General features: G+C 36.4%; 1 protein-coding gene across 5 annotated transcripts in view; it reads left to right on the top strand.

Moving 5' to 3' along the window:
• STRN (striatin) overlaps window positions 1-12,870 on the top strand; it is a 70,110-nt gene that overhangs the window by 49,323 nt on the left and 7,917 nt on the right. For 4 of the 5 annotated variants that reach the window (XM_059468581.1, XM_059468580.1, XM_059468579.1 and 1 more), the window contains 7 exons: window positions 4,177-4,352; window positions 5,305-5,352; window positions 6,026-6,147; window positions 7,004-7,171; window positions 9,394-9,534; window positions 11,795-11,902; window positions 12,750-12,836. In XM_059468581.1, coding sequence (XP_059324564.1) covers window positions 4,177-4,352; window positions 5,305-5,352; window positions 6,026-6,147; window positions 7,004-7,171; window positions 9,394-9,534; window positions 11,795-11,902; window positions 12,750-12,836 — 850 coding nt within the window. The remainder of the gene's footprint in view (window positions 1-4,176; window positions 4,353-5,304; window positions 5,353-6,025; window positions 6,148-7,003; window positions 7,172-9,393; window positions 9,535-11,794; window positions 11,903-12,749; window positions 12,837-12,870) is intronic. The other variant, XM_059468578.1, reaches the window with a different exon arrangement.

Genomic DNA, 12,870 nt, shown 5'->3' with positions numbered 1-12,870 from the left:
CTGCCAGCCCCTCTCCTCTCATTTGCCTGCCATGTTATGCAAGTAGTTGAAAGTAAATTAGTGATAGTGGTACATCTGGGCGCATGTAACTCCAGTGACTGAGCAAAATTAGGAGTATCATGGCCAGTAGATTGAGAGACATTTATGTCCCTTTTACGTGGGCTGTATGCAGTTTTGGGCCACTCCACTTAAAAAGGGTTGTAGAAAAATTGAGGAGTATCCAGTAGCTTCTGACTGATGAGTAGATGTTAAGGGAGCTGGTCTTGCTTAGCTGTTAGGATGCAGAGGAGTGCTTGAATAGCAGCCTGCAGGTGTTAGAAGGGTGCTTGTAAGGATGACAGAGCCAAGCTTCTCCATAGTGCCAGGTGTTAAGGCAGGAGAAAACAGCAAATTATGGCTTGGGAGGTTCAGGTACGACACTGGGGGAGAAAGTTATGTAGTAGGTGATACTGAAACAGAGAAACAAAGGAATCCCTCTCCTGGGAGATATTTAAAACTGTGGTTTACATTACCTCTGGTGTGAGGAATAGTTTCATTTCAAACAGGAAACTGGACCAGAACTCTTGGGAGGGTTTTGTGGACAGCACTTCTGTGGCCTTATTTTTCTTGCACTGTTTATGAAAAAAATCTTTCTTAACAGTACATCTTCTCAGTTGTGTGCAATTTTTTTTCTGTGTTTCTGATTTCTTAGGAAAGGATACTTCAGGTATTAATTTATTAATCTGCTCTTGTGTGATCTGTCAGCTTCAGTTTAATCTTGCTGTTGCATTGCCCAGCTGTGTCAAGGTTGAGGGATTTCAGAGATAATTTTTAATTCTTGGATGGGGATGAATCCTACCCTTCAGTAAATCTGATTCTTAAATAATCATTATCTGGGATTTTACCATGACAAATTAAATCTGAAACTTTGGACATAAGATGCAGGTCCTTACTTTGAAGTTCTACCCCTGTATTTACGTGTAAAGTAATGAAATACATAGTTAATAAAATCTTAGACTCATTTGAGAGTGCCACTGCAGAGACATGCCCTACCACTATAGCAAGTTTCTGAACATGATATGTTATGAATCATCAATATTGCAATGAATGCAGAGCATTTCTGCTGATATTCAGTATTTCAGTATTATCTACCAACTTGATGTTTTTAAGAACTAATTGTCCCTAACTATGTCTTCAGAAAGGGGTACAGTAATGTACAAATAAATTGCTGTTACAGGTGCTCCTAAAAATCCAAGGCTGGATTTTAAATTCAGAGAACATGACAAAGCTAACCCATCTGTACAAGATGCTTTCATTGCTTGACTTCATTGTGCAAGTGTCCATATAAATGTTGTGTTTGTTCATGTCTCTGTATCCTGAACTAACAGCTTTCATTTATGGAGTAGCACTTCTTTATCCACTCCAGTCCTTTCCTGCATGGTAGAGAATACTAACTTCTATTTGTTCATTTGTCCAATGCCTGTATGAAGTCCTGTGATCAGGAATTCATACTCATGGTTACCTTGACCCTTACCTTTTTCTAGTGCTGACAATTAAAAAAAATTTATAAAACTATTTGCTCTGGTTACTGTGCACTTTATTGAAGCAAAATGAAAGGCTGTTGTTCCTATTTCAAGTTTATTGTAAGTTTAGCTTACAGATAATGTAATCTAGCTGCCAAATGTGAATCAGGTATGATTAGTGAAAGCTTAGTATTTATTTTTAAGTTTCAGTTTTGAATCATATGGAGAATTAAGTTGAAAGATCACGTGAATCAGTCTTTAAATATATTTGCTTTCAAGAGTGGCAGACAGTTTTCCCATTTTTGGTTCCTTTCATCTCACTGACATTTTTGCTGGATTATTTTCTTGTAAAAATGGCAGCATTAGCCTACCTCATTTCATGGTTTCAGTTTTTTACATAGTGCTTTGACTGTAAATTGAAGAATGGTTTTCACTTGGTAATGAAGATTATTAATTTATTACTTAAAAGACTTTTTTTTTGTATATTGGTTTTTAGAGTATCTAACAAGATTGAATTTTCCAGATTGCTAGCCAATAGAATTAAGTTTGCCTTTTCTTTTTCCTTCCTTTACACATTCTTGACAAATGTTCACTTTAGTTGGCTCTGTTTTTTTTTTTTCCTCTAGTCTTCTGGATAGATTAATCATCTTCATAAAGTTGTAATAGATTTTAGGTAAGAGTGACTGAACCACAAAATCATTGCATTTAATGTTAAGTACTGATTTGGACGTTTTAGACTTTGCAGTGGGCCCTTGTTTGATTTCTTACAACTTTGAACAAGAGAAGTACCTGTCATTGCTGTCTTTAGTTTTCAATTTGTTTGCAATTCATTTTCAATTTTGTATAGACACAAGTATTATTGTAACTGGCAAATCCAGATCAGGTGCCAATTTTGGGGTTAGCATCCCGCCAAAGTGCTTTTCAGGCCTTGGGTTACCTCACAGTTGTGCTTTGGTGCGGAGAGACAGAAGGAGGTTGTGTGCTGTGTGAGTAACCAGCCTCAGAGCTTGTGAGACTGGTGGGTAGAGTGATGTGGTGCAGCCAGGTGGGTGATGTGTCAGGACAAGAATCTGTTTCCAGCTCTGCTGCTGGTCTCCTAGCTGGGACTGCCTTCCATCTGCTTTCCAGTTTATGAAGTGCCCTTCTTGGACTCCTTTTGGAAGGACATTTTTAAATGAATGTCAGGCAAATATAGAATTTTATCTTGCCAGGACTGGAATTCACTGTTAGGCCATCTGAGATGTCTTTGTGGCTTTTGCAGCTGTGGCACAGAACCCGTGCTGCTGGTATGGCAGCTGGAGGGCAGGCAGGTTCCCTCAGCACCTGATTGGCATTAGGTGCCTATGTTGAGGCAACCAAATTCCTCTCCAGATATCTGTACACCTTGTACCTGTTTTGCTGAGACTTTCTTGGCCAGTCCTCAGAAAACCTGCCAGAGCTGGTAACTGTGCAGTCCTGCCCCATCCTTGTACCAGCTCGAGCATTTGTCTGTTCCCTCACCCAGCCAAATTGGCTCAGTAAACTGGCAAAGAAACTGACTTGTCTCCCTGAGCAAGGCAATATGTCATTACTAAGAAAGATGATGAGACTAAACCTGCTGTTTCTTGTGGCTCCTTTCTCCTTGTTTAAAATCTATAGAACCTTTTAATTTATGTATATTTTTATTGTTAAATCCAGATGTAACAAAGCTTAAGAAAAAGCACTTCTGTTCTTAAGCCTCCTCTTTCACCTCCAGTCCTCAGGATAAAATATTTCTTGAAGTGGCTCAAAATAGTTCTCTCATCTTTGCAGTTAAAGATACAAATTATTTGGAATTATCTTTAGATTTCAACATGATAAACATCAGTACAATTATGTGTTTTCTTGGTTTTCCATAATCACCGTCAGCATTGGTTATGGAAAGGTAAATTTAACTCATGACATTGTTGACTGACAGTAAAAAAGTTTGTTCAGCATTTTGTGTCAATATTTGTTCAGAGGAGCAATATTGAAGTAACTTATTTTATTAAAAGGCTTTATTTTGGATCATCTGCAATGCATTTATTGCCAAATAATTGTGTCTGTATACACGATACCTTATTGCCTGCCAGTTAGATTCTTAGTAGTAGAATTAGCCAAGTCCTTTTTGCCTTTCTTTTTTTTCTATTCTGGCAAACTTTACTTGTCATGCATTATTACAGAGCTTGTGCTGCCTTAGCTGGGTAAGTTAGGTTGTGTTCCTTTCTGTGCTTCTAGAGACTTCTCTGTTTCTCTCAGATCTTTTCTTTAGAGGTGTTATGTCAGTAGTACTTTGGATATTCAGGGACCGCACCTTGGTGAGTCGAGCCGAATTTTGTAAGTGAATGAGCCGTAGATCAAATTTTAAACACTTAACTGTATTAATTGAATTATCAGTGCTTTTAAATTGTGTAATTTGACAGACATGAGATTATTTCAGATTTGCATAGAATTTATCACTGTGGATGCAACATTACTCGTATGGAATATGTCTACCTTGGTTCTCATTTTGAAGTGTCTGGTTAGTGTTAAGTGGACTGTTGTTTGAGAGCGGGTTCTTGTGAAAAGTGGGTGAGATAATTTGACATCTTCTGAAAATGCCAAACTAAATTTTTGATTTCTTCCTTTTGTTGTGCCTTCCAGCTTAATTACAAGTTTGGCATTTTTTTTTTATTAGATAGCCAACAATAAGGATGCATTGAGAAAGACTTGGAACCCCAAGTTTACGTTAAGAAGTCACTTTGATGGAATAAGAGGTCTCGCTTTTCATCCAGTTGAACCAGTCTTAATTACAGCTTCAGAGGACCATACATTAAAAATGTGGAATTTACAAAAAACAGCCCCAGCAAAAAAGTAAGAATTTTTCTTTATTTTCTTCAAAACCAATTTTAATTTATGAAGGAAAACCAAAATCTAGATACTACTTCACTGAATGGCCCTTACAGTTAATGCAAAGTGTTCCCTGAATTTAAGACTGGGAAAACAAGCTCTTAGAGAAGGGTGGAGATGCCTAAAGAATGCCAGAAAAAATCCATGTATGTTTGTGAATGTGTTTTGTTTGTGAAGATGAAAACCATTCATGTTTTTATATTTTCCTTGTAGATAATATGACAAATTAATTTACTAGTGAAAATATTTGGATGCAGCCTGTTAGTGTGCTTGCATATGTATATAAATGTATAGGATGCATTTATATATATGCATATGTATGTATACACATACATGCATATACATGGGACAGCTTGAAACTCTGAGATGTTGCCAGGTTCCTTTGTTAACTGTCTCTTGCAAATTGCTGGGAATTTGCAGAAATCAGAGGAAATTTGTAATGGGGCTGATGTGGTTAAGGGAGTATGTCACACTTTTGAGGAGAACTGGGCATAACACAGTCCTCCCTTGGATTGATAAAATCCAGAGCAGCAAATTTTGAAGCACTTCAATGTTGATAGAAAAACTTTGAGTCCAAAACTCCTTTGCTCCAATAAGAACAATTAATGATACATTCCATGTGATGCTGATGTCTCTCCACTCCTGTTCCATTGGTGTACCTAGCTGCTTGTTTGATGGGTCTCTGAAGTACCTTGAAGGTCGTCAAACAAAAATCCAAACAACTAATCCTGTCATGTTTTGAAAGACTGCAAATAGTTCCTAGACCCATGAAAAATCATGTTGGGAGAGGAAGTTGTGGGAGAAACACTGCAAAAGATGTAGCAGGGATTTTAAGAATTTAGCGATTCCGGCAAATTTTTCTGAAGCATTATATAAGATGGTACAAATGTTAACATTTTTTTCATACTTCATTTAGGAGTGCTTCTCTTGATGTAGAGCCAATATATACCTTCCGAGCACATAAGTAAGTATTTCCTGAGAAATACTGCCATATTTTGAGAAAGATAAGATTTTTAAACAGAAACAGATTTTTTTTAAAAAGTAATTTCCACCTTATCAGCTACTGATTTCATGTGACGCTTTTAGTTCCTATGTTGTTTAGAATATCTCCATGTGTTCTGCTTCCTTCTGCATAGTTATTTATATCTGAAGTCATATATCCCACCATTTTAAAATGAAAAACCTACAAATTATACTGTTCAAATTTGTTCAGGTGTTCTGTTCATCATTGCAGCTTTTGCCTTTTTGACACATACTTGCATATGCGGAATGAAACTGAAGAAGAATGAATGCAGTGAATTAAAATCTACTGAGATGATTTCATGAAAGCCCCTTAAATCTTTTGAAAAGAGAAAAAATGTGTTTATGTGAAATATGAAATCCTAGAGTTTAAAGTGTGGTGTTTTTCACATTTCATGTGCATAATGATTAATTGTCCTGATTGCAGTTGTGTTACCAGATATTGTGGAGGGCATTTTTATGGGAAATCTTGTAGCATATGATTTCATTATGCAGCATTTTTGTTGCAATCCATGTAGCAAGTGAATTGTATCTAACATGGAAATTCTTAAGATTGACACTGCATTGCATGTGATGAAAATGTTAACAGTCAGTGTTTCTTTGTGGCTTTCTTCCAGTGGACCAGTGCTCTGTGTGGTGATGAGCAGTAATGGTGAGCAGTGCTACAGTGGGGGAACAGATGGCCTCATCCATGGCTGGAACACAACCAACCCAAACATTGACCCCTATGACTCTTATGGTACGTTGCTGTCGCATGCAGCAGTGACATGATAAGTTTAGTGACAGTCATGTTATGTCACTAAAATAGTATAACTTGTAGATAATGCTTTTGTGAGAGTTTAAAACAGCAGATTGAATGTTATCTTCAATTACTTAAGTAACCTCTTGTTTTAATGCTGATACTGCTTGATGGCAAGATAAAATGTCATTTTCTTTAAAAAAGCCTCAATCTCATCATAATTTTTAGAAACAGCTAGTCTAAAGTGCAGGTTTTAGAAGTACAGGACTAAACCTGATCATTTGGAAAGTACAGGAAATGTGTATTTTAGTGTTCTTTTCTTTGACAAATTTCTATGGAGTTAAGATAAAAAGGTTTTATAGTCTGACACCAAAGCTGTTAATGTTGACTAGAAACAGCTAAAAAGGCCCAGTTCAGTAAAATTTACTAGATTTGAATGGATGTCAGCCTTGTGTCTAGGTTTTATGATTTATTTTGCACTTGTGGTAGCTTCAGATGCAGTTGGTCTCAAAGCTAGCTTCTGCATAAAAGGGACTGCTGTGGCATTAATACCTGTGTGAAAGTGAATTTTAACAATGAAGTGTGTTTTGCCAAAGTCAATACTGTCCCTTCTGCTGAAGCATTGTTTTGTTCCTTTAGTTGAAAACTGGATAATTGAATGTCACATATGCTGCTGAAATTCAAACATCTTAATGCCAGAATAATTAAGACTTCTGTATTGATATGATGTGATTGATCTTGGGATTTTTTTATCAATTATCTTCCAGAGGTTGGTGCCTAAGCATAGGCTAAGATACATCTATTGACTTAATTCAGATTTTGTTTTGAAATGTGTTTTGTTGTGTTTGGTTCACAGATCCTTCTGTTCTAAGAGGTGCTTTTGTAGGCCATACAGATGCAGTGTGGGGTCTGGTTTACAGTGGAGCTCACCAGCGTTTGCTGTCCTGTTCAGCAGACGGCACCATACGTTTGTGGAAAGCTACAGAAATTGCTCCAGCTCTCAATATCTTTAATGATAATCAAGGTACAGAAAATTGCCCTACCTTGAAGTACATGAACATCACTGTTCAAACTGACATAATTTTGGCTACTGAATGGAAATACTTCCTGTGCTTCTTTCTGAGTTTTGTATCTTTATGAATGTTTTTGGAAAGAGTAAATTTTGTGACCCTTCTCTGACATTACCTGAATATTTACCTACATTCAGGGGGACTGTTAAATACATCTGAAAGCCAACTGCTGCAGATGATCTGCTGATGTTCCTAGTGCCATGGAAGATAGTGTATTAACTCCATAATTCACATTCAGACTTGAGTTTCCACTAGCCCTTGCTTTTGGTTTGTCCAGAATAAAAAGCCCTTTCTTCCTCAATGGAGGTTTGGAGTAACCAATGTTTCATCTTAGGCCAGTGTCATTGTACCTTCCAGATTTGTTCCTTGTGCCTCTAACACAGAGATTCCAGTTGAATTTTTGAGTTTGCAGATCCACAAAATCACAGTAACCTAGCAATTCTAAACAGTGCTAGTTGAAAAAAAATACTCCTTTAGAGTTAGTTACTGAAATGTCATGCACAAGTGAAAATCCCACTGGTTAGAATCTAATTTCTGGAAGTTGCTGTCTGTCTGAGCCAGAGTGCTCCAGAACTAGCCCATTGACGTGGCCAAACTCTCTTACAGCTGATAGTCATTAAAGACAGCCCATGAGCTGAGACTGTCCCATGTCTCTTCAGAAATACTTTGAGGCAAAATAAACTTTGTTACAGCTGGACAGACATGTCAAATTATAGTGTAAAGCTGGTCAGATATGCCATTGCTTGTTATTTGAAACAGACTGAGCAAAATAGAAACATTTCATGTATTTTAGCTTTAGCAAAACTTTGTTTCTAAAGGTATGCAGGCTTGTTATTGCCAGCTTGTCTATCTGCCTGCTTTGAACACTTCCTGGTAGAGTTTTGGAGTTTGTTACTGTGAGTTGTTTTCGTTTTAATTATTAAACTAAGGGGGAAGGAGGAGTAGTCTTCTCTCACAGAGGCAATATAATAGCCCTAATATTAGGGCTTTTTTTTTGTATTCTAAACTGGAATGAAGCCCAGTTGTGAAATCCAAAGACTGAAAGCTCAGTTTTCCAAATAGCTTATTGATAACCTTTAACAAACCCCTAAAATATCTGTCACTCATTATTCAAGTCATTCAGATTAACCATTGTAGGCTTACCAGGAAGCTGCAGATTCCTGCTTACCAGGAAGCAGGCATGGCAGTGGTAGGAAAGGTCACTTGAGAAACAATGTGGTTTTTTCTCACACCAATCCTTTTTGGCTTTTTTTTGGATACTTGTAGATAACTACTGCCATTCCTGAGAAATATTCCTGAGGTCCTGTGTCTCAGAAGGACATTTCTCCCATGAATCTCTAGAGAGTTTGCAGGGATGTGATGGTATTCCTGTGTTATCTGAATCTATGATCCAACATTAGGTTGCTTAAAATTCAGTTTCTCACTCTCTGTCTTTTCCTCCTCCTCCTCCTGACGTCTGTTGCAACTGGTATTTTCTTTCACATAGCAGGTGGTGAACAGGACATTTGAAGAGAAAAATCCTAAGGAATATATCCTATGCCCAAGCTTTGCTGATTTGACCTTCTGTACTGTAGTGTGCATATAGCTACAGTATAAGGAGATCAAATATATACCACAATAGGCAGGAGCTTTGAAATACAAGTTTGTAATGCATTTATGTAATTGTACATGATGACAGTTCCAGTGTGCAAAATCTGCACCTGGAGAACTTTGGTGTTTTATTAAGCTCTGATTTTGTCTAAGTTAATTATAACAACATTAATTATCTGTCATGTCACTTGTTGTACACTTCAATTTCATGTCCTTTTACTCAAAGCAATGGAGTTTGGTGGAGTTTTTTTTTTGAGAATTGCTGTTACAGTTAAAGGAAGAAGAAGGGGACAGGGAGTTCTTGCTTTCTTAAATTTAAAGTAGACTTCTGCACAGCTGCAGTTCCAGATACAGCATCTTAGTAAAGAAAGTTGTTGATACACATGTCCAAAAAAATAGAATTAAAATAGTTATCATACAGGGAAAGCCATTTAGATTGGTATAATTTATATTTTAGAATGCAACATTTCCTTTGATAATGGGGGTCCTTTTGGTGTTGAAGTGCTTGCTTTTTTTGGAAGAATTTTTTTTTGTTTAATTTTTTTTTTCATTTTCTTTACACCATCTTCTCCACATTGTTTTCTAGAAATGGGAATCCCTTCATCAGTAGACCTTGTGAGCAGTGACCCAAGCCTCATGGTAGCATCATTTAACAGTGGACACACTAGCATTTTTAACATGGAGACACGGCAGCGAATTCTTACCCTGGAGTCCACTGTGGATACTAGTATGTATCAAAAGCCCCAAATCAACTAAAGGAAAAAAAAAGGCTTGTTTAAGATGGATACTCTTGGTAATCTTTTCAGTGCTTCCAAAGAATTAAGCAGTGTCATGAGAAATTATAAGATGGATAATATTAGAAGCTGTGTTCTGATATATAACAGTAAATTGTTACTACTACAACAGACCTCATAGGTTTTGCAGTAGCAGAAGAATGTGTATACTTCTGAAATAAGATAGAAACAAGCTCACACTGAATTCCTCTTCAAGGGAATGAGAGGAAATGCTGCTCTTCAAGTAGCATGAGAAAAAACACAACTTTCTTTAATAAGGCTTTGTGATTTTTGCAGATTCAATATATCCATTTTCTCTTCAGTCCAAAACCGCAAGAGGCAAAAATTCAATGTTAAATTTATTTAAAAATTGGGAGTGTGTGTCAATTATTTTTATTTTTTTACAGAGGTATCCGTGTTCTAAGCTTTTTGCACTCTTTTCTCATTTGGACGTGGGCTTTAGTCGAAATTTTTGCTGAAGGAGGAAAGCAAAGCTCCAGTGAAAGAGCATTAATTCACAGGGTCTCCTTGTGATCCATATAATGCCTTGGATCATGTCAGTGACCAATACTAGAAGTTTTAGAGGATGCTGTTAAGAGCCTGCTGTTAGTACATTATTTTATAATGACTTTACAAAAGAGACCAGAATGAGCTGAAGCATAAGGGTTCATATTCAGGCCACAATGGTAAAACATTGAGTCTTTTAAAATTTTGGTAATTTTTCCCTCACTCTTAGGGATTTATGTCACTGAATTCTACTATTTAATTATATTTTTAAAAAGCACTTAGCCATTCTTGTTGGCTTTGCTTGTGTGTTTTAAAATATTGAAATTACTGTAATTTTATAAGAGCAAATGGAAAGTTCCATATCTCTTCTTTAGGTTATTCCTTACTGTGCTGGGTGTCTTCTTTTAACCCACATCTTTGTTCCTGTCTAAAAAAACAGTTCTAAATTAGTTAAAGCAATTCAGTGGAAGCCACCTTTCTTCTTCCCTCCCTTTCTCCCTTCTGTTTTTTGCACCTACTCCTTGCTGTAATTCTGTAATGTTCCTTTAGGAAAAGAAGACCCTGATATGGCAACTAGCAGTTCCTGTTTAGTATCTTTGGTTATGTAACAGTACTATAAAGCTTACATGTATTTTAAAGAAATAAATTATTATTTCTACAAGAACTAGACAAGAGCAAAATGTCACCTGAAATGCCCTACACACTATTTAGGGACTCTTCTGCTCAGCATAAGCCTCTGCTTGGCATTTTCAAACCATGAGGATGGCTGGATGTGGTGAAGGTTCATGTGCTTTTAGTAATTTTAGGAGTGTTTATGAATATGAATGTGGAGTTTTTTTCCCTGAATTTATACTTTCATAATTTCTAATCCTGTGGATGCTGACACTGTCTTATGGTTCAGATCTTTATAGAAAGGTGTAAAACCATTTTAATAGGAAGTGAACCTTCTATTTTGTTTATTTTAGTAAGAATTTAGATTAAATTGTGTGAATGTTCTTTGGAAGCAATTTTGCTAAATACAGTCAACATGAAAGACAATATCTGTATTTTGATTTCCTGTGTAATGACTATTTGAGGGTTTTTTCATAATCTTGACTTTTAAGACACCTCTTGCATTAACCTGTGCATCATACCAATGCCTGAATCTCTAACCAGAAAATTCCTATACTTTTTTTCTCTGTGTATATATATATCTATATATATGCATGCTATTTCAGAATTACTGAAGGCTAGGAAATTTGCTCTCCTATGAATAATCGAGCATCCTTTTTTCAATAATAATTTTAATACATATACATCAGATAATAAGGGGTAGATTTTGTTTGCTTCAAACATATTGCCTGCAGTGTTTATTTACCTGTCCTGTGTGTTATGAAGAAAGTTTGACTTGGCAAGAGGAGGAATGTGTATGAATGAGGTGTTTTCACTCAGTTTTTGCTTTTACATTTTTGCCTGATGTGCCTATCTAAAACCATGTCCAAAAGCTGGACCTTATTTGGCATACATATGTTTTATGTAAGTCTCTGTCTTGTGTAGTTTGGAAAGTATTTTAGAGGAAAGCGTATAACATAAGGTGCTAGCTGAGAGTTGCCAGGATATGTAAGAAGTATTTTGCAAATCAGATTGACTACATATTTTTTTCTTTGTAGCAGTCTTTCAAAGAACTTAGTAACTTACTTATACTGATGTGTGTGGGTTTTTTCTTAGCAGTCAGTTCTTCCTGTCAGATAAACAGAGTCATCAGCCATCCAACTCTTCCAATTAGTATCACTGCTCATGAAGACAGACACATCAAATTCTATGACAACAACACAGGTATGCATCTTTCCAGCAGATCTTAGCCATAGCCATTGTGTAATATAAATTGTATTCCCAATTTTGTTATGATCAGTATTACTCACACAAATGCTGAGGGATGTCAAGAATTGGATAGCCTCTGAAGCAGAAATCTCTCATCACCAGTAGAGTATAAAGATTGCTGGCTCGTTTAAAGCTTTGTTGGCAAAGTGATAAGGAACTTGGATCTCTCTGTCCATTCTTTAGAATGCCCTATGTATGGGGTTTATAAATATTTAACATAAAATGAATCTTTTTCAAAATCTTCATGTTCTTATGTTTGTGTTTCTTCTATTGATTGTCTGTATTATTTTGCTTTTGAGAGCAGGAACCTCTGGCACTCCTTTAGTGCTTCCTAGACCTCTGCTGCATTTGACCCATGATTTCTTATTTTTAACATGAAATTATTGCTGTGATTATAATAATCTGTGATAAAACATTAATTCTCTCTGAGACAACTAACACTATCCCCTATTCCCAGGTAGTTTATGTTAATTGCTTCTAGTATGCTCAGCCCCTGCCTTCCTACCCATTCAAGATATTACCTGAGAACTCCATTAATTTGCTTAAGGGGCAGATATTTAAAATGCACAGTGATTGCAGTGTCAGCGTGGCTTAAAGCAAAGGTCTCATAAACGTTGGTCATACTGCTACTGTGGTTCTTGGGAGCTGTAAACGTTCAAATACTGACTTCTATAATTTTAATGATTAAGTCATGGGACAAAATCTCTTGTGTTTATATCAGCTGTGATAGGGCCATAAGCAGTGAATACAGACAACAAAGTTAATTGCAGAAAATAACCTAAATAAATCTTTTCTTTCAAAGGAAAACTGATCCACTCCATGGTAGCTCACTTAGATGCAGTTACAAGTTTAGCTGTTGATCCTAATGGCTTGTATTTGATGTCTGGCAGTAAGTACATTCAGATTTCATTTTCTTTCTCTCA

The sequence above is a fragment of the Ammospiza nelsoni genome, chromosome 3 (assembly GCF_027579445.1).
Source record: "Ammospiza nelsoni isolate bAmmNel1 chromosome 3, bAmmNel1.pri, whole genome shotgun sequence".
In the NCBI taxonomy this organism is placed as follows: domain Eukaryota; kingdom Metazoa; phylum Chordata; class Aves; order Passeriformes; family Passerellidae; genus Ammospiza; species Ammospiza nelsoni.
This window is presented reverse-complemented; position numbering and strand designations above follow the sequence as displayed.